Source organism: Notothenia rossii (genome assembly GCF_949606895.1).
Source record: "Notothenia rossii genome assembly, chromosome: 11".
Taxonomy (NCBI): domain Eukaryota; kingdom Metazoa; phylum Chordata; class Actinopteri; order Perciformes; family Nototheniidae; genus Notothenia; species Notothenia rossii.
The window spans coordinates 49,505,157-49,527,759 of NC_136910.1; the positions used below are offsets into that span (position 1 = coordinate 49,505,157).

General features: G+C 39.8%; 1 protein-coding gene across 3 annotated transcripts; it reads left to right on the forward strand.

Moving 5' to 3' along the window:
• The first annotated feature begins 1,340 nt into the window (after window positions 1–1,340).
• On the forward strand, window positions 1,341–22,135 carry smad2 (SMAD family member 2). 3 transcript variants are annotated; one of them, XM_079659561.1, is made up of 11 exons: window positions 1,343–1,560; window positions 4,342–4,796; window positions 13,474–13,563; window positions 14,008–14,201; window positions 14,453–14,587; window positions 14,765–14,839; window positions 15,049–15,102; window positions 15,338–15,550; window positions 16,222–16,359; window positions 17,743–17,887; window positions 18,388–22,135. In XM_079659561.1, exons 2-11 carry the CDS (start codon window positions 4,540–4,542, stop codon window positions 18,509–18,511), a joined length of 1,425 nt encoding a protein of 474 aa, XP_079515687.1. In that variant the 5' UTR covers window positions 1,343–1,560; window positions 4,342–4,539; the 3' UTR covers window positions 18,512–22,135. The 3 variants fall into 3 exon arrangements, with proteins under 3 accessions (XP_079515689.1, XP_079515687.1, XP_079515688.1); XM_079659562.1 differs by having other exon boundaries at window positions 14,765–14,827; XM_079659563.1 differs by lacking the exon at window positions 13,474–13,563 and having other exon boundaries at window positions 1,341–1,560.
• The last annotated feature ends 468 nt before the right edge of the window (window positions 22,136–22,603 follow it).

Here is a 22,603-nt window from a genome sequence, read left to right on the forward strand (position 1 = left end):
CTCTATTGACACACCTCTTTATATTGGATTCTAGTACTTCCTCTATTTAATATTAATATTTATATGGAATATTCCGTTTCTTTTTTGAATGGCTTCTCTGTCATGTGACCGAATGTCTTCAAATCACTTTTTGAATGGTATAGCCTACTACACAGCTCTTTAGATTGGATTCTAGTACTTCCTCTATTTAATATAAATATTTAAACGGAAAATTCAGCTTATATTTTCAACAGCTTCTCTGTCATGTGACCGAATGTCTTCAAATCACCTTCTGGTCATCTGGGGTGAAGACCGACGCGGAGTCCGGACTGAGGTGCGTCAAGCAGGTACTGTTACAAAAATTACTTTGATGAGCCCCAGAGCAGAATCCTGCACCGGGTCAGGTTTCCTCGGATACCCGGTGGATAACCCGCAATAGAGTTGGGTAACAGGCAAAACATATATGTAGGTCTCTATTGAAGCAATATGCTCATTTCCCTATAAGTTTATTAATATAAAAATATTTAGAGTATTACAATGCAATTAAAATAGATGTGTCCTATGCAGCAAGTGTAGTTATTTGACCAGGCCCTGAATTTGAGTGATTATGTCACATGACCTGGAAGTTATTAAAGAAAAAAGCTAATTTTTCCATCAAAATATGAATATAAAATATTTAAAGTATTCAAATGCAATTAAAATAAGTGTGTCCTATGCAGCAAGTGTAGTTATTTGACCAGGCCCTGATTTTGAGTGATTAGGTTACATGACCTGGAAGTTATTGAAGCAATATGATAATTTTTCCCATACAAAATATTAATATAAAAATATTTTAAGTATTAAAATGCAATCAAAATAGGTGTGTTCAACAAATGATCTTGGATTTGTTTCATATTCACCCGATCGGGAAGCTGTCGATCTATTCAAAAGAACATTGTTCTTGTGCAATTGAAAAGTCATTTGTTGATGGTCCCTAAGTGAAAGCCTCAGCAGGGGAAACTGACGCTGCTGGCTGGTCCGCAAATGTCTGTCGAATATCCAACCTTAAACTAACTTCACCGGTTATCTTGTTTGTCATAATTACCATAGTCTTGGTTGTGTTTTCAAGCTAAATCTTTTCACTTTACGTTCAAGTCCAACGAGTTTTTAAAGAAGGCATTTTCTTGGTTGTATTACATTTTATTCTATTCTATGGACTAACTACATTGTTATGCAATTATAAAAGGATAATGAAGGTACCCAATGATAAACATCACCGACATACCTTCGTTCGTGACAACATATAAAAGACACGAGTTCAAGCCAATAGAACACGCGTCTGGCAACAGGTTATCTGCTGAACCCCGGGAAACAGCCAATAGGAAGCGGGAGGAGGCGGGATATGGTGGCGTCGTGCTGCAGTTCATGTTTAGCGTGAAGCGATACATGTTTGGTTGAGCTTTGAATGAGGGGCCATCATCCCGGCGGCTCGGAGGTGGAAAATACAGTTTAAAGTGTCTCTGAATGTGTTTTAAATGAACAAGCAGGCGTTTCTGACAGGTACCTGAGTCACCGTTTGGCACCCCTTCATCTCCTCGTGGGGTGAGTGTGTGTTTAACAAAGAAACCGATATGATTTGTAAGCGACAAAACATGCAACAGAGCTGTTTATTTGTCTGTGACACAAAGTAGCAAGCTTGCTAGCGGATTTTTTTGCACTCTTTTTTGGAGGCGAGGGGAGGAGGAGATATGAGGGGGGCTATCAGTCATTTCGAGACAAAAGAAACCTGCATATTTTCACTGTAGCTCACAGCATATGTCACAAGGGAGTGAAATGAACTCGCTTTTTTTGTATATTGTCAAAGTCTCCACGCGCTGGCTGATTAGTTGAATCGCCGCTAGTAGCGTTAGCTTATTCTTAAGCCGTGTGTGTGTTATGTGTATGGTTTGGGAGAAGAAGTAACCCAAACACACCGTTTCTCACACAAAAAGCAAGACCGTGCAGACAAAATAACGTTGCTTATTTTGCCCACAAGGCCTTGATAACGGTGGTCCAGCATTTTGAGCAGACAAATCGGCGACATTGTGGCAACAAGAGCACGTTTTGTGCTTTTTGTTCCTTACATTATGAAGACATTCTGTTCAGTTTGAACGACTCCCACACACGACATGGTTTTGTCTCTGGGACCCCCTTTTTTGTTGTTTTAGGAGTTTTTTCCCCTTCTTTGTGTATCAACCCTTAGCAAAAAGGAATAATAACACTCCTTATTTTATGTTTAGCAACACAATCACTTTTCAATGACCCCAATTAGGGTTCAAACGTAGAGCTTTTAACTTATGTTTTTCCAGCCTTCTTTGATTCTGGCATCAAAGCCTTCTCCCTGAAGCAGTTAATGGACAGCAGGCTTGAATGTTTTGACAATAAAAAGCAACTGCAGGTAATTAAGATTGTAGTTAATTATTTTCAGGAATCGTGTTAGTCATTCTGGAAGCCATACATACTCTTGCACTAATAGTAAGCAGTCCAAGGGTTAAGCCTGTGAAATAAATTCTTAGAAGGAGCTTGGACTTTCGGCGTAACATGCTAAGAACAGTTATCCATTTCCACCCAGAGAGCTAAATTTAAATATCTGCATCACCGTTTGTTTTATTTAAGTCAATCAAAAAATAATCTGCTTTGCTAATATACACACACAACACCCTTTTTTTCAAGGATTGTAGGCTTTATTGCCACATGCACAGTAGCTGCAGTGTAGGAATGGCAATGCAAATCTTAATTCCCAAGCTCCTCCAACATTGCAACATAGTTATATAGGACATAAACAATACAACAACAAAAATATTTAATAAAATAAGTGCAAGAAGAAACGGAGTAGAATAGATTAGAATAAAATGGTGCACAGTGTTTCTTCCTTAGGAGAACCTACGGTCCATATTTTCAAATTGGATTTGACTGTTCAATTAAAGTGTTCTCTTTATTTCCCTCCTGTATTTGCCCTGTCAGAGCATCTGTTTCCTGATAAGTATAAAAAAAATGGATCCATGCATTGCTATAAAATAGGATAAGGTTACATAGGCAAACCAGATCTTGGGTCGGTGCCAATTTCCAACTATTTCCTGTCTGTTGTGGCCTCTGAATTCAACATTTTTAGTTTTTTTTCAGCACAGTTGCCTTACTAATTTGGATGTAAATCTTTAGAGGGTTCACCTGCTCCTGACCTGGGTTTATCACAGTTCGCTCGGCTTTTGTGTGAGGGGAAACACTGGTTGGTTTCAATATAAGGGTTTACTACAGGATTAGCATAGGATTAGTCCAGATATCGACATAGCTCTGTCACCTCATACATACATTCCTCTCCTCTCTGTAGAAAAGAAGATGCTTTAGTTGAGTTGTTTTAAGGTTGACAAAATAAAGAAGAGATACAATGTAGCACAGGGTCATCCACTGCCTGCCATTCGGAGTGAAATCAATAATTATTAAGATACTAAGATTGTTTTTGATGAGTTAGTAACTGGCCTTCATAGTCTGGAATATATGGTGATGGATTACTTGTTTTTGTTTAGCTATCATGAAAGTTATCAGAATTGTTACTTTATACGTTCAATACAGGCCTATAAATATAACATTTTATTTAGGATGAGACTATCTAAGTCTTTCTAATTTATTTCTATGTATTTATAATAATAATAATAATAATAATAATAGTGTTGAGGCCTCATGAAACAATGTTATCACAATACGTAAGTCACAATGATGTTTAACGTGTTGTTAAATGCTCAGTATTGAGAACGTATATTGCGTTTAAATTACTACTTTGAACATCTGTTTTTATATATCAATTTATACGCGTCTGTATATCAATACTCTAATGCAAAGAAAGATTTTGCGATAATTATGCTACATAAACCCCCAAAAATATAGTGACTCAACTCGAGGCATGTACATTTTTAAATGTATCCTACTTCTGGTAAGATACACAGTATGTAGGCAACTATTGGCCAGTCCAAAAAATGCCATCCTTAAAAATGGTTCTGTTTTTAAAGTACGTAAAAGTTCAAATGGTTTTGCAAGGTGGAAAGATATAACTAAATATTGTTGTTATGATTGAAAAGCACCAAAGACTATTGCGCAATACTAGATTGTAGTTCTTACAGTACAGCATACAGGTCGTACATGGTTGGAGAGGTAGCAGCAGGGGTGCTATGACGGATATCACTCTGGGCAAAGAAAGCTGTTCAGGAGTCTAGATGAGTGGGCATAATTCATGTCATCACTTCAGAAGATAATGTTATGCAATAAGACTTTTCATCTTCCGAACCATCTTACTGTTTGTGTTCACAAACGTTGATGTGTCCTTTCTCTTTCCTCCCCTCTGTTTCTTAGGTTTCTTTAGATGTACTCACTGCACACTTTCCACGTGATGTTTCACAAGACTCCTCAAGACCAATGCCTTAGTTCGGACTAAAAGAAGGACATAAATAAAAATATCCAGTAGGACGCCTACTTCCCCTCTCCCTTTTCTCTTTACGTCAGATTAAAAGGGACATCAAAACACATTTCAAACACACACACATAGCCACCATGTCCTCCATCCTTCCCTTCACTCCCCCGGTAGTGAAGCGCCTCCTGGGATGGAAGAAGACTCCTACAGGGAGTGGAGGAGCAGGAGGAGGCATCGGAGGAGTAGGGGAGCATAACGGAGGAGGGCAGGAGGAGAAGTGGTGTGAGAAGGCCGTGAAGAGCTTGGTGAAGAAGCTGAAGAAGACGGGGCAGCTGGATGAGCTGGAGAAAGCCATCAGCACGCAGAACAGCAACACAAAGTGTGTCACCATACCCAGGTGAGACACACAACCGGTATATCTATCTTCCCTGGCTCTGTTTTTACATGATAATACACACACAACATGGTCCTAGACTGGTTCTGGACCATCGTATTTTTGTACGCCGACCCGGAAGTTGGCATCGCAAGGATTCCCTCTGAAGAAAAGCAATGTGATTTTCCCACTCGATTCAGAACAATGAAAAGCTTTGTGGCCATGGCACTTACACGTTAATGACACAACACTTTTTTAAGGGCTGTAGCGTAAATGCAATCCCCAGAAGTATTAGGCTAAATCTGTAAACAAACAACATCACGCTTGCATGATTCCACGTCAATGTCCCTGCTTAGCTAAAGGTGGCTAATGTTTGGCGCAATCTAATTTAGTCACCTCTTAGCAACAACCATTTTTCAGACGCATAGAAGCTTCAGACATTCACACGTTAGCTTTTTTTTAACCACATATCATATTACATGCATCTAACCAGAAAGTCATTCAAAGAACTGCGTTCAACTCGAGGGACAAGAGCTAATTTTCTAACTCATTGCCGGGTTTAGAACTCTTAACTGCACCACTCTATTGTCATAGGAAATGGTAACAACTAGGGATGGGTACCGAGCCCCGGTATTAAACGGGCCCCGGGGCTGAATTATTAAAGACCGTGGTACCGTTAAACTCTGACGTTATCAGTGTTTTTATCGGTACTGGAGACATCTAAAAAAAAAAGTATTATTGCTACACAAACATTATATTGCAGTCTTAGTGTCGCCAACTCCGTTTCTAATACGCAAAAAGACTGTATAATGCTTCTATGATTATTTTTAGTATTTTCGATCTCTCTCCCCCGCCTGCTTGCGAGGGGGTGGGGCAGTTTACACACACGCGGCTGCTACATACAGCCACACACGCACACGCACACACACACAGAGGAGATGGCGGAGAGAACGCGCTCCGAGGTGTGGTTAAACTTTACCCGTCTCGATGTGGACAATGCTCGTTACCAAAAATGCAATAAGAGTTTAGCAATTTGTCTAAACATTTAGCAAAAGTGCTCCACATCCAGACGGAGAAATGCACCGGGTTCCACTGTCTTTCTAGTAGCTCTGTAGCCCCGTCCACGAGTAACCTTTCCACGTCAGGTGTTATGTATGCTAGCAGCAACACACAGAGTTAACTACATTATACAAACATGGGTTAATGATTAGAGGTAACTGAGTTATTTATTTTGCTAAAGTTTCAGCCATTCTGTCATCAGATTATTTAATACGATTTGTTAAAACATTGTTGTTTCTTTTGATGTGAAATATTATGTATTTAATTTAAATAAAAAGCAATGTTAGTTTTGTTCACAATTTGTTTCGTTAGTTTACTTTTTTTTTTTTTTCAAAAGAACCGATAAGAGTACCGTTAAAAGACAGGACCGATAAGCGGTATCGATAAAAGTATTAGTACCGTTAAAACCTTAACGATACCCATCCCTAGTAACAACCATGTGTTAAGTTATTTATGTTTAACACACTGTCCAACCCAATCACACATCATCCGTCTGTTTTGAATTTTACATTTGTTTACGGTACACACACACACACAAACAAATGTAACATTCAAAACAGACGGTTGAACTTTCTCACGAATCTGGAATCTAGGAAGTCATGCTCAGGCACTGGTGAACCACAACACCATCAGCACAGCGAGGTGTGTGCCAACACACATGAAAGTCAGAAGGAGGGTGACATGCGACCACAGGCTTGCAGGAAGAAAAGTCTTTTTTATGCAACAGCAGGTCCACTTCCTCATTCTGTCGGGCCATAGGTTAGCAAGCTAGCAGAAGTGAAACCTGATTGGAGGAAACAGATGTTGCAACACGAGTTGCCAGCCAAACTACGTTAACTTTGTGAACCAGGACTCATTATCTATACGCCTGAAACGTGTGCCTTTCGCTGAAGATCCAGTGGCTCCTACGCCGTGTTTCTTTTTGCAGCTACAAACATTCTGAACCGCCAAACCTTGTACCAGTGTTGTCTTTCATCCCATTATGTTGATTATATAGGTGACACAGCTTATTGGAAGGTGCTAATGATAATAAGTTCAGGGGAATTCTATCATAAGAAATTTACTAAATTACTTGAGTTTATCGTAGACTCCAACAGTCATGATCAGTCTTAAAATGGTTCTGAATACATTACAATTGGTACGTGTGGAGATGCACCGATACTCAGCAGCACTAGTGTGTAGTGTCCTTCTGCAAATTCAGTTTGTTTAAATAAAATGGCTTCAATAAAAATGTTCTTCGGTGTTGTAGACTTCTAGTAAAAGGCGGATTTGGAATGTGTCTAACTGATGGCATGCAATTTAAGTATAAATATGGTTTGATTTATGCTGGACATTGGCCACCCCATGTAATAGAGCACTTATTGCCTCAACCAGAAAAGAACAGAATCAATTAAATCGGTGCACCAGTGGTTGGCAATTCAAGGGAACAAGGAACTGAATGGTTGCATTTCTCAGGCAGTGTTAGGAAACCAAATGTTGAATTAAGGAAGAAAAAAACACTTCGAATGAATCTGAATGGCTGATGACAGCTTTTCATGACTGTATGCTCTAGACTAGAGCAGCGGTTTTCAAAGTGTTAGGTGCGGCTCCCCTGGGAGGCGCCAGAGAGCTTCAGGGAGGCGCAGCGTGAGAAAAAAATAACGAGAAGCAGTGAAATCTAGCTAGTTAACTTCAGCTAACTTTATGCGAGCGGCAACATGGATCGATTTTTAGTGAAGTTACCTAAAGTGAAAGAGGAGACGTCAGCTTTGTTTTGAAATAAAAGTTGTGGCTCATCAGACATTTATGAGAGAAAGTCCCTAAGACGCGAGCCTTGTAACCCCTCCTCCGGCTCTGGCTCGAGCGAGGAAATGTGATTGGCTGCGATTTCATTTGAACGGGACGGCACCTTCGGCTCCCAAGTAGACGGAAGGAATGAGGTATTTATGGTTTACAATGACGGAGAAGAGACTGAAGTTTGGCTGTGCTCAGCATTGAATCAAAACGCACTAAAGCTGTTTATCTTAATCAGTTTGTGAGGCGTTTTGCTGAACAAGATGGTAATAGCCGCAAAACCCCTGCTCTAGAGCACAAATCAAGTCAAACCCGGTTCTATATATGATGAACATATCTAAGTGTAGGACCTGATACAGGCTGTAGACATAAGAAATGATGAGACAAAGTAAATTGTAAAGAAGTCATTTAATGTAGAGAGCGTCTTTGCCAAGGTTCTCAAGAAGGAGCAAAGCCAAAGTGAAAACAAACAGCTTTTATCCATTTTATCTGTACACATCTACATACTCTCTGAAAATGGGACACCTTGACCTTTAAAAAGCATGTTTTTACATTAGTACAAGAAGAAAAAGAAACAAACTTAAAAGAAAACAAAGTATTTATTCAGTAGTTTGTATAACGATGTTTTCCTTCTGAAAGAAACGTTGTCCTCCCGTTCTGTAGACTCTTAGCCTGAAGGGTTACAGGTCATGTGGCTCAGTATAGATTTCTCCTGTGTTGCATGACAAGGTACACGAGTCATGTCACCGGACCAGGTGAAACCTTACCATGACAGAGGTGGAAAAGTCAAGGGGAGCCCCATGAGAAGCATGTGATTAACGTCAATCAACGTCTCTGCTGTGTAGGGCTGTCCCGAATACCATTTTTCGGGCTCCTGATATTCGGTAGTAATCAGCAGCGAATATTCAAATATTCGGTGCGGAGAGATTTGTATTTTTTTTTTATACATTTTTTTTCAAAAAGGTTTCATAACACGCTCCGAATCCGAGACACCTGACAACACGCTGTTAAGCAGAAGCGGAAAAGAGCATACTATTACGATTTATATTTATTTATTGTCTCAGTACTCGCAAACATTAAAACTAAATGTGTCCTCTGTCGGGTAGCTGTAGGGTCTGCTGTATTGTTGAGGATGTTGATGGCTGGGATGCGTGGGGATGCACCTATGGACACAAGTTATTATTAGGCTGAGCTACTCAACTTTATGCCAATAATTGCCTTAGCCCCAGATGTTCCCACATTACTCCTATTATTTTCACTATTCGGATAAAATAAAATAAACTAATATAAAAAAACAATTTGGTTGCTTGCTTGCAACTAGTTTCCAAGCAAAGTGCACGTTTTTATCATGTGTAACGTTACTGTTTAAACGGCGGATAAAGCAGCTTCATCATGGCAACTTGACAACAGCTAAGCTAGTCTACTACTTACAGCATCCACGTGACTTTTCAGAGTTGTTGAAAGGTGAAGCGAGGTGAAGCGTGCCGTTTGCGTTCGTGACTGTGAGACTGAGTGAACGCGATGTCAGGAGCACAGGCTGAGATTGTATATATTTCCGCATTTTAACAGTGCAATTCAAAAGTATAAATATAGTATAAGAATATGGCAATTCGCCTTTATTAATAGCACACATTAAGAAAGGAAAAAAAAAATTGGAAGAAAAACCGAATAATGAAATTGAAACACGAATAGTTGGCCAACGAACGAATAGTCGAATATTCGGGTACAGCCCTACTGCTGTGTGCAGATTTGATGAGCTTCCCTTCTCCAATTTTCTTTCTAATCTACCCTCTTTTAGTTCCCTTTGATTGACATATTAATAATAGAATGTGTTCCTGTCGAGACATTTTATTTTTCTTAAATCCTAAAATCACCTGGCGCTGATGGGGATGTATGCCCAATTATAGTCCAACCCTATAGGGTTTAGATTATAAGTAGGTAGGGAAAGGGTGTAGGGACCCGATTGGAATTGGGCCGCAATTCCAACATGGCATAAATGGCTTTGTGCATCACAGAAGAATACAATTCTTGAACGTGGGAATCAATCGTTTTTATATTTATTTTTACAAAGCCATCTAGGTAAATGTGGAATGCATTTGGTTGGACAACAATGTTAATGTATTTTGATTCCCAGCGTTGTATAGACATGATTCTGCCTCCACTTTGTGAAACAGGTGTTTATCAGAGGTGACAAGAAAGAAAGACAAACAAACAGGTGCAGAGTTAGCTGAGGCGGTGATAATGTCCTGCGTGTGTTTACTTTTCCTTAAACGTAGAAGGGTTCATTCTCTAGGATTATCGCCAAATCAGGTGGTGATGTCTTCTGTTACTGGATAGTTTCTCAGCTGTGCACTCAGTACGGATGCTGGCTGAGGTCTTGAAGCTCTAATCACATTGCCAGGCTTCTTAGATTTACACTTTGCAACAACAAGCTACTTTTATATGTCTTAGTAACAAAGTAATATAATTAGGTGTAGCGCGTACCGGAAGTGTTGTGAAGCTCTGTAATTTAAGTATAAAGCAAGGCAATTCTAGAACACCAAATGAATAAATGATAACTATTGATCCCAGATGACACTGCAGCATACTGTACATCCCCATATAGGTGGTTATATACCAGGCATGAGCAAACTAAGGCTCGCGGGCCATATACGGCCCGTTGGGCTTTTGAATCCGGCCCGCCGAATATTGGTACAAAATTGTCCAAATAGTAAAGACCGCATTCATTTTTGCCTTTTTTCCTACAATACCCGGCATTTCAGTTGATCTCACTAGATGGCGCACTAGACAAAATTTACCTTTGCTGGAGTCTGGTCTATTCTCTCAGCTGGCCCCACTCGGCAACCCGGCAAGGTCGGCGAATACAAGTAACAAGCAGTAGAGTGCTGAGCAAAGTGACTAGAACGCGACCACACACTTATAAAAAACACTTATATAAAGTCAGGCAACACTAACCAGGCTTAGTGTGATTCTGTTTATTTTACCTTACTTTAATAGACCATCCGTTCACTGTTATTGACTATTGTGAAGAGACAGATGTTTTGTGTTATTGCAGCTATCGGATGAAATCAATACATGGGCTACATGTGGCCATCACAAGTATAATCATAACGAAAACTACTCCGGTAAAATATGTGTGAAAACGGCTTATTCCACAATATGATAGCAACAAGTAGTCAAGATAGTCTGATTAGCCTGCTATGCTAACATCACCTGTAGAATGGCAGAGAAACGTTCATAACAGCGTTGTGATGCCAAACAGCTTTCAGACTAAAACACATTCACTGATGGGGATGGGGGATATTTATCAGCTGCTTGTGTGTGACAGTCAGACAATGAAAACTTTACAGCGGCCGCTGCCGCGAGTTAACGGGAGAATAAACTCCGGTGCACGAGCAGCACTGCAGCAGGCAGTAATGCAGCTGAACCACATTAATAAACAATGCACCACGGCACTCTGGAGAAAGGTTGAAGGCTGGAGAAGTAGTTATTTAATTTAATCTGGCTTCGTATAATTAAAAACTACCCGACGCAGTCCTCTATTGATGTTGTTGTGAGCGGTGTTGCGGAGAAAATCAGCGACGTAAAACGCCGTGTGGGTCATAAGAAGGCACATAAACGGTTACGTCATTACGCAAACGATGACGCAATAATTCGCTTTTGAACCTAATTCACCTTTGAACCTGCATCTGTAACAATGAGTGGACCAAAGAAAAGAAAAGTCAACATTGAGTGTCGAGTGTATTTATGGAGTGGACAGCTAAATATTCTTTTACCGATCTGCTACTGGCCCGGCCCGTCTGTCAAATTTACAACTCATAGTGGCCCCCGAGCCAAAAAGTTTGCCCACCCCTGTTATATACTGTACGCTATGCAGTATACCTACAGTCTGGTGTCAACTGCAGCTGTATGGGTAAAATGGAAAAAGAGTGCAGAAGTAGAAGCATGTGAAGCTAAAGTGCCGGATGCCAGGCCTCTGAGGAATGTAGGTTAGATAGTCTCTCTGAAGTGGTTCTGATAAGGGGATGCTGCTGCTTCTTACACATTTACTGAAGAACTGCTACTGTCTTCTTGAAAGAAAGCTTTTTTTTTAAGGGTTTGGCCCATTATGTTCGTTTCAACTCAATGAGTCACCAACTTGTTTTGCACTACTTTTTATGTTTGTGCCAATCCAATTGGTGAATCATTGGTATAGAAATAAATGAAACACATGATCAAGTGTTTCCTCTCACTGTTTGGTTAAGTGATATTAATTCCATAGGCCGTGATGAAATTGAGAATTTATTGTTACCGTAATTCTTCACAGATTGAAGTTGGCTTGGTAGAAGTAGCTTCATGTTAGGGGCAACCCCTCTTGAGTCCTAGGTCCGGATGTATTACTTGACAGCGCTCAGCAGTTTTCGGGAGATGGCACTCCAGGTCTTTGATGCACAGCTCACTTCCCTTTGAACACAGAAGTAAGGTTGATGAAAGCCTAAGATAAATTGCCTCTTGAAGTTGTCCTTTTTCTTTCTTTCGGTGTGTGACGGAGGATGGCCAGGAGATAGCAGGTGTAGGGCTTTGTAGATTTCTTTTTGAGTGGAGGCAAAAATAAACAAGACGGAAGAAGAGTTCAACAGCTCAACGAACAAGTGTAGAGATAGCATGCATGGGCAGCTTTTTGAGTCGTGACGGGAAAAATGTCGATGGCCTCAGAAAGAGATAAACATGTCGTGTTTTTAAAACCAGCTCTAGGTACGAAAATGTTCCCTTGATGTGTAACAAATAATCAACTGATAAGTGAACCCCTTTGACTTGACAGTAGTTGAGTAGACGAGGATCAACAGTCTTACTCAAAAAGCTTTTGATAGGCAGCCAGTGTAAGGATTGTACTGGCGTCCCTTTGGTGAGGAAGGATGTATAGCTGTGTCTGGAGATTAAAGTTGGAGAACTCTGAGTACGCTGATAAGTGTCGACTTAAAAGGTCTTGTACAGACAGGTCTGGCAATTATCTGTCTCCGATGAGACGGCAACCTTTCCTCTTCTTTCAACATACTGAGCAAACTATGAAGACAATTAACTACAGTTGGAATGGATGTGTTGAACACACACTGGTGTAGACGCATTTGTATCAGTTCTTTCTGTTATCACGTCTCCACATCTTGTATAGTTCATTCAACTTCTTTATTTGCTCATTGACATGTCATCGTTGTGTGTCACACTTCTCATGTCTAAGTCATAATTAGCTGAAATGTGTATGTTTAGTTTAGGTATTGAAGGAGCTTATTTAAAGACCTAAAAACTATTAAAGGGGCCCTATTATGCTTTTGGGGTTTTCTGTTTCCTGTTGTGTGTTTTATAATAGGTCTTTGTGCGCTTACATGGTCTGAAAGGCTAACATCACAAAGTTCTCTCCACACTCCCCCCATCTGAAATGCCACGATTGGACACCTTTGTTTTTCTTCTGCGCCATAGTTACATCACTACCACTGCTTTTCTATAATGAAGGATATGTAGAGGAAGACAGTGAGTGGTCGAGCTTTAAACCAACCATCTAAAAACATTCAACCACAATTCAATCCGTTTCTACCACTACTTGCTTCACCTGATTACACCGCATCTCTGTCTGTCTTTTCATTTGTCACATGATCACCTGTCATCCAGTTAGCGTCTCTTATTAAAAAATCCAAGGGTGGATTTTGTATTTCCTTCTTTGTGCCAATAAGAGACCAACTGTACATGTTTGTGATTTCATCCTAATAATTTGGAATGCCTCATGTTTACCATATTTTTTCATATATATTTTTATCCTTTTTCACCTGTCCTGCGTGTGTGTGTGTGCATGTTGTGTGTGTGTGTGTATGTTGTGTGTGTGTGTGTGTGTGTGTAGTAACTGCTCAGATCTATGGGGTCTGGGCTCAGGCCACACGATAGAGCAGTGGGACTCTTCAGGCATGTACGGATACCCTGACCACGGCAGGTGAATATACAAACACACACACCCCCAAACACAATTAGTCACTTTACATCTTGTCATTCATTCATTCATTCATCACCTGTCTTTCTGTAATGTGCAGTATCAACACACTCACCTGTATTGCCATTTGTAATCCATTTTAATCATGGAAAGACTTTGAGACTAATCCTTTTTTAATTGCACCTCATAATACAACCTTATTATTGCTTATAGTGTAACGATGCCTCATAGATCTTGCAGACATGCACTTATTGAGCTGTATTGTTTGTGGCAATATCCAAAATCTATGACATCAAACACGAGTGGCGTTCACTGACTAAGCAGTTGAACCTGCAGAATTGTTGATTTATAACATCACAACGAGTTTAATTGTGATTTCCATAAGGTTGAGTTATGGCCTGGTCACACTTCTGATCGTATAGCTGTCCTCTCTACCGATCTTCTCAGGTCACTGGACGGGCGTCTCCAGGTGTCCCACCGCAAGGGCCTGCCCCACGTCATCTACTGCCGCCTGTGGAGATGGCCCGACCTGCACAGCCACCACGAGCTGAGGGCCATCGACTCCTGCCAGTTCGCTTTCAACCTCAAAAAGGACGAAGTGTGTGTCAACCCCTACCACTACCAGAGAGTGGAGACGCCTGGTAATGCTCCTTGAGAAGTCTGTGTCTCTGCTAGCTTGAAATATTGAAGAAAACTTTTCAGGCACCTAAAAGAGTTTCCTTATCCCAAACTTTCCTTAGTAAAGTTGGTTAAAAACGAATTGGCTGAAGAAGCAGAATGTTGTCTCGTGAGCACACTTCTCTAGGAAAAAAAAACGAATTTAGATATAAAATGTACATTTGTGTAGCAAAATCCAATTTGCTCGGTAAGTGACCCATCCTTATCTCTCCAGTGCTGCCCCCCGTGTTGGTACCGCGCCACACGGAGATCCTGACGGAGCTTCCTCCTCTCGACGACTTCACAAACTCCATCCCCGAAAACACCAACTTCCCTGCCGGCATAGACCCTCCTAATAACTATATACCAGGTCTGTATGCAGGATTATTTTTATCCACTTCTTATACTAGCTGCCATACAAACCAACTAAATTAGAATCCAATATGTGATTAAAGGTAAGAATGCCAGCCCGAGACCTCAGTCTGTTTGCGTCGGTGTGTTGTTTTAGCTGTATTCTTATTGTTTGTTTATGTTTTATTTTTTGCAGAGACTCCTCCACCTGGCTACATCAGTGAAGATGGAGAGAACAGCGACCAACAGATGAATCAAAGTATGGAATCAGGTAGACTGAGTTGTGTGTTAGTGTACATGCTGCTTGATTTAAATCAACAAACAAAACTTTTATTTCTTTGTGCTGACAAACGTACGTCATTGCAGCAGTGAACATAAATAGGACAAGCGGTAGCAGTGACAATAAACGGCACTATTTGCACGTCAAGTGTAATACAGATGAATGGTACATGACTTTCTTCTCTCTTTATTCTCTCCCAGGTTCACCAGCAGAAATGTCACCCGGCGTCCTGTCACCTGTCAGTAATGCCATGGGTAAGACTGCTCTATATCAGTTTTCTAATGGAGTGGATGAATAGCTCTGGAAAGTCCTTTATATGTGAGAGATTGAAGAGCCTAGCTAGTTCTAATAGAGAGGGAAATCATTGTCATATTGAAACATGATTTTAAAATCCAGAAATGGAGGCCTGAAAAAGCTATGAAAGTACAAACTAAAACAGTCTTAGTTTTTGAGATGTACAAATGTCCCCTTCTCGATTCTGTTTTTCAGACCTTCAGCCGGTTACCTACAGCGAGCCAGCGTTCTGGTGCTCGATAGCGTACTACGAGCTGAACCAGCGGGTGGGAGAGACGTTCCACGCCTCGCAGCCGTCTCTGACAGTCGACGGCTTCACCGACCCCTCCAACTCTGAACGCTTCTGCCTCGGGTTGCTCAGCAACGTCAACCGGAACGCAACTGTTGAAATGACAAGAAGACATATAGGTACAAACAAACGCACTTCTACACACCAACGCACTGTATCGGTAATTATATACACAGATCAGTTCATTCTAGCATTACAGCCCAGGAAACTCTTCGTAGATTATTAGCATCATAAAGCCAAGGCTTTTGGGAAATACTGTAGTACAAATATTTATTTTGAAATAATTATTTATTTGTTGTGGCTATACTGCTAAATAAACATGATATCATCTGAGGTACTTATTCTTTATAATTTGTCTTTTGCGTTATATGGCAAATATATATTTTGGCTTTTTTCCAGCAATATACAAAAAAATAAGAAAGAAAGTACAATAATAAAACAATACATTCAATTCATAAACACATTTGCTGTTGTATTTATTTTATTTAAAATAAATAATAATATTAATAAACAAAACATTTAAATAAATGATCAATTTAAGAGTTATTATTATTATAATAAAAAAAACATTAAATACATTATTTATTGTATACAGAATTATATATTAAAAGTAATTAAAAACATTCTGCATAAATAAATCATATTTACATGTGACATTTTCAAAAGGTTTAACAGTGAGTTAAAAAGCTGGTTAATAGAAACTATACTATCCAGTCATATCTTTTTTATACTATCCCTTTCTTCCTGTCCCTTTTTATCTTTGCTCATCTCCCTCTCCATCCCTCTGCAGGTCGAGGTGTGAGGTTGTATTACATCGGGGGGGAAGTGTTCGCAGAGTGCCTCAGCGACAGCGCCATCTTCGTCCAAAGTCCAAACTGCAACCAGCGATACGGCTGGCACCCGGCCACCGTCTGCAAGATCCCACCAGGTCTATAACATGCTGAGCGTTAATGTCCAAGGCATTTCCTTCTCCATTAACCAGTCTTTAAACACTGCATGGCCCATACCCTGTCCCCTCAGTGTTTACTTCCTGTCTGTCTTCTTCTTCTTCTGCTGAATTCTCTGTCGTCCAGCTCTCTGACTCATTTTCACCTCCTTCCTTCTCTTGCACAGTTTTCTTGCTTTTGTTTTGTTTTGTTTACACAGGACAGTTCAGACATCATGTATCTAAAGTCTTGTGCTCTCCACAAATATCTAAATTAATATTCAAAAAGTATTCCACAGAGTTGTGCTGATGGAGGATGTGTTTTTGGACCACTGACTTTAAATTGAGTGGACTTATTTCTGCAATGGAGATGACTGCACATTGTCCCTTGATCAGAGCGTCCTTAACAACAGTCTGCTATTTGAAAAGAGGCCGATAGCTCAATTTTCTAATTGACGAATCAGAATGGAGTTTTTAAGAAAGCCGTCTGATGATAGGAAGAGAAACATGGGTTATGACCTTTTATCAACGGATAACCTTTATGATAAACATTGCCTGACACACACACACACACACACACACACACACACACACACACACACACACACACACACACACACACACACACACACACACACACACATCTTTGCCTGTGTAACATTGACCACTTCATACTCGGCCAAATGAGCAGCCTGAACAGTATCATTAGCGAGTCACAGAACATGTTCAGGGGTCTGGACTCCGCAGTCTGCTGGAGAATAATCACCCATCATGCATCACACCCACACATCAAAAGGAATCGGTTGTTTGCTTTTGTTATGTTAACAGAAAGTTTGAAAAACATTGTCGCAAACTGAAGATGCACAATTTGGAAATAACTGCGATTTATTTGACTGATATTGCGATAAGATTCACGGCATCGGAGAATCGATAATCTTTGTATCATTATCATTGAAAAATATATGATCATGTTGTGAATTTTAAAGAGACCTGTACCAAAAACAGTCTGTCGTACACAATTTCTAGGCTGGGATATCTCTGCAGCTACACAGTACTTTATTATACATGTTAATTAAACACATTTAGATTTTAACACATATCATTTTTCCTGCCATTTGAATATTGCACCAGAACAATTTGTCATTTCGATAAAATGTTGCTTGATTGTGCAGAGCTTTCAAATATACATCTGACACATTTTTGAACGATTAAACCTACTACACTTTATCAAGTAATGAATCCTTGAGGTTTGTCCATAACTGTCCCATTTAGTTGTTTTTCTGTCCCTTATTTTCTTATCAAGATGGAGAAAGGTGTTGTCTCTCTGCATGCCTCCTCTAAAATAGATGCTTTATTCCTTTTTGTTTGATCCTTCTCTGTTATCAGGCTGTAATCTGAAGATCTTTAACAACCAGGAGTTTGCTGCACTGCTGGCTCAGTCGGTCAATCAGGGCTTCGAGGCGGTCTACCAACTCACCAGGATGTGCACCATCAGGATGAGCTTCGTCAAGGGCTGGGGAGCAGAGTACAGGTACATGAGCTATGATCTAGAAGAAGAAGATGGACTTTTATTGATCCCCCGAGCGAGAAATTCAATTTTCCACTCTGTTTATGCACATGGATTATTATACAGGTCAGGCACACACAAATACACACAGTTCTAGTCGTGCACACATGCACTTTTTGCTGCAAAAATACACAGTTATATTCACGCATGCAGTTGAGAGGATCCGGAGCGGAGAGGCAACCTGTCTAGCCGGTGTCAGTGAGCAGTTTGGGGTTCGGTGCCTTGCTCAAGGGCACCTCGACAGTGGCCCATGAGGTGAACTGGCTCCTCTCTAGTTCCAGTCCGCACTCCGTATTTTGGTCCCATCTACTCTGCATGTGTAAAATCTATTGCATTCCTCAGTTTGTTGTACCAGTGCTGCTTGTGCTTATATTAACATTCTACTCATGAAAGACCCATAACTCATCACATGCTGTAACAATGTGTGATTTCACTTCACCCTCCTTATGTATTTCCCCCTGCAGACGCCAGACGGTCACCAGCACTCCCTGTTGGATCGAGCTGCATCTCAACGGCCCCCTCCAGTGGTTAGATAAGGTCCTGACCCAGATGGGCTCCCCGTCAGTGCGCTGCTCCAGTATGTCCTAAACGGGGGCCCAAACCCATTTGACATTTCACAACATTTGAACTGACGTACCAACATTTAGAAAAACAAGGATTACACAACGGACCTGGATGTTGGGATGATGACATCGCCAATAGTGGAACAATGATGTCACAATGGGCCCGGTCACCTTTGGCTCTGATGGATTCATGTAAGGATTACATTCCAGTAATTATGGACCTAATAATTGAAGTCTCCCTGCAATATCAAATAGACAAGAGTGATGTCATATTGGACCGTTCATATTTTTGGGATTTGACTGAGGCTCTGATCCAGAAAGAGCTTTACTGTCCCGCAGCAGCTGTTTTGGATTTTCAGCATGTGATCTTCTAGCTTCAGGGGCAGTCTGTACCACCACTAGACCACCTTACAGCTTCACTACCTAGCGACGACAGCACAACTTGGATTCAGCATTAAGACCTCTGTTTACACAACAGTAGTACTGCCACTCAAAGCTCACGTTCAACCAAAGTCCGCTCCAACACCTTACGTTTTATTCTCGGCGATCAAGCGCTTATTCCAGGGTTTTATTCTCGGTGACCAAACTTCTACTCCAGTTTTTACTCTAGAACTTCCTGCTTTTCTCCTTATCAATCCCATGTTGTGGTGATCACAGACCTTCAGCTCTGAAAGTGGTGAGGGAGCACGATGAAGTCTTTATTAGTACGACATACTCTCTTCACATGTTTAATGCACACACATTATGCACTGCAACACATACAGACACCACTCTATTTACCCTCGTTTGACATAGCGACAGATCGTTAGCTTACGTCTGTGTGTGACTGGTCCTATTAAAGTGTGCCGTGGAGGAGGTGTTTGGATCAGAGTTGAAACGGTTGCGATTCGGCATTGATGACTGGAATGTGTAAAATAATAGGTTCTTAGGGCGTGTCCCTTCTCTTGAACTTCATACAATCTTTGAACTTAATTTCAGACGGTAATATCTACGGAGTTTGCCCCCTTCTGGTAGTTGAGGCCCAAAATGTCCTTTGTTTCCACCATGCACGCTTTTAACTTTTACAATTATTTCATCTTGTTTATGAGAGAGAGATGTATGTTGGATTTGGAAACTAGGACAATGTCGCCCCCTGCTGTCTAAAAATGAAAAGAAATCCCTTCACTTAGGTTTCACTGATGTAGACATCGCCCGAGTCTTCCTTGGATCGATTCCATTATTTAGACGATACGAATATAAGCCCTGCAGTGTGGGATTTAAAAAAATGGCCGCCCCTTTACTGTACTTGCACTGCCCCAAATTATGCACATTTGAAAGTTGCCTTTTGATGTAAAATACAGCAAGATATGCTTTGCACAGATGGGAATGTGGAAAAAAAGCCCAATTGACAATTACTAAAGATATCTTCCATTATTTTAAGAATGTTCCCTTTTTAAGAGTTTCCCCCCGTATATTGTTATTATTGGATTATTAAAGAGAATTCATTTCATTCTATTAAAATGTCTTGCCCCCATTTTTAAAAAGCCATCTCCATGGGTGTTTTAGAGTCCAAATCGTATGAGCTTTCAGTATTTGACGAGTTAGTTGTACTGCACAGCTATTATTTTCTTGACACATTCTTTAACTACTTTTTTGTATTTCATGTATTTTTTATATATGAATATATTTAAAATCTTCAAAGCTTTCTTCCCTTTTATTAGAATTCAATATTTTTTTAGAATATGCCCTCAGTTTGAAATGATCACAGCTTAATGACGAAGTATGTAGCATAGGATGTAACACGTTCACTGTATTTACCACAATGTTGTGACTGAGAGGCCCAGTCATCATCAGTACAATCCATTTGTTTCCCTCAAAACCATTCGGCTGCTAAAATGGCGAAAGTAATTGGTCGATTTTGTAGTAATCGGCTGTTAGAATTGGTTAAAAGTTAGAACTGGTTAAAAAAAGGTTGATTTCTTGCCTTTACTTTTTGTCTGTCCCAAAGACTGAATTTATGTATTTACAATTTTTCCCTTACACTGCTTATCCACTAAACCTCATCGGTAATGAAAAACACATAGCTCCAATTTTGAACTTTACCAGCTTGATCTTAATATTTAAACTGACCAATTTCCTTTTGGGGTTGATAACAATGGTGAGTTACAAATCGATACCTTTGTTCAAAGCCATACAAACAAAAATTCAGCCTTTTTTTTTGTATGGTTTTAAGCTACTATGCAGTATTATTTGCCAGCATCAAAGCTCTGACTTTGGAAGGTAAATGTGTTGAATTGATCTACTTTAGCAACACGGGACATTTCAGTACACGGTGTGAAAGCTGCTGCCAATCTCCACATGTTTATTCTCATGTTCAAAATACCATTTACGGCTGATTTTTCAACCATACCCAGATATACTAGCAGATATTTAGCATGAAAAAAGGGATTGTGAGTGTGCTTGCCCCAAAATCTTGATGCATACTGTCACAGTCCAGATTACACAACAACAGTGGTCTAAGTTCACTGCAAAGTATTGCCAATGTGCACACATTCCCATTTTTTAAAATTTCATTTCTCACTACTGCAACATGTGGGAGAAATGTAGATTATACAAATATGCTGTAGTGTATTTGATCATTCAATGACTGGAATAAGAATCCTGGTGTTTAATCGTTCCTATTGTCAGCAGCCTGCAGAAACTTTATGATGCTAGATTTGGATTTGAGATGACATCCACTCCTACAGAACATAAGCACTTGGACCAAACCGATAGATTGACACTTTTTAAAAAAGGAACACCTTTCTGCAAATGCTTCTTGAGGAAAAGCGTTTTCTTCATTCATCAAGCTTATTTGTTATAGTCACTTGTAGCCAGAATGGGAGCAGCCAAATGAAATGATGTAATGTTCTGTCTGCCCTTTGCTGTCTTTTTTTGCTGGTCTGTTTTTCTTTTTTTTCACTTATTCGAGATAACTGGAATTTTCAGAGGTCTGTACACATACAAAGACAAAACAGTGTTACCTTTAAGCTTGTCTTATCATTGCTAACCCACATGTTTGTTCTATGCAGTGACCTCAATGTTCGGAGTATGTATTCAAACAAATTCCTCTGTAATTTGTATTTTCTGATGGCTAGACACGCCGTTTTATGCATATTGCCAGGGTCCAGTAAAAGCCTTTGTATCAACTTTTTTTTTCGTTTTCTTGAAATGCGTGCCACCCAATGTTTCACCCTAAAACAAACAAGATTTTTTCTCTTTCTGAGAGTTCTGTTTTGGAGATAAGGTTTCATTTAGACTACATCAAAGGTTCACATTCCTATTTACAGGTAACATATTGTATTTTTCTTTTCTTATTGTGATGACAATTGTGTATCCCCAAACAAGCCCCTTTCTTATGAATTTCATAACGACAATGTGGCTTTTTGGAGAAAGTGAAGTTTCTACATGTCACTGGTGATGTTATTGTAAAGTTGTACTTTTATTTGACCATACATGCTTTTTCTTTTTCTTGCTATCAACGGAGCATTTTTCCATTAGAACACAAGCCCTTAGGATTTCTGTCTTCTTCAAACACTGATGACTATCTTCATAGCTTTCCAACTATTCTACATATACAGACAACTTCTTACAGTGTACACTAATAAAGCTGTTTTAATTCAACTGAAAATGGTGTCTTGTGGTGCATTTCTGAATTGGTGTTTTGAGATGGTGATTGAGGGCAATATAATATCATTTACAAAGCATATCTATAACTGCAGAAGACACAGACACTCATTATTAGCAGTAGTGGAACATGTATTGATATATTTTACTTTCTGTTGTCAAAATCCTTCACTGAGATAGTACCAAACTGTATAAAGTATTCATGATGCTGGAAAATGTCACCTGCATTTATTTTACCGTCATATATTGCTACTAAATTTATTAATTAATAACGGTGCTAAAGCACAGTACTTTAATGTACTTGGATACATTTTACCACTAATGCAAGACTAGGTATGTCTGGAAATTGACATCCTTGTTTGCTTTAATTTTTCATGGGACAATGCAAATTGGTATGAAGTACAATACAATAAAAACACTACATTGGATTTAAAATATCAGTTCACGTCTAAACGTATCCTAATCTAAATGT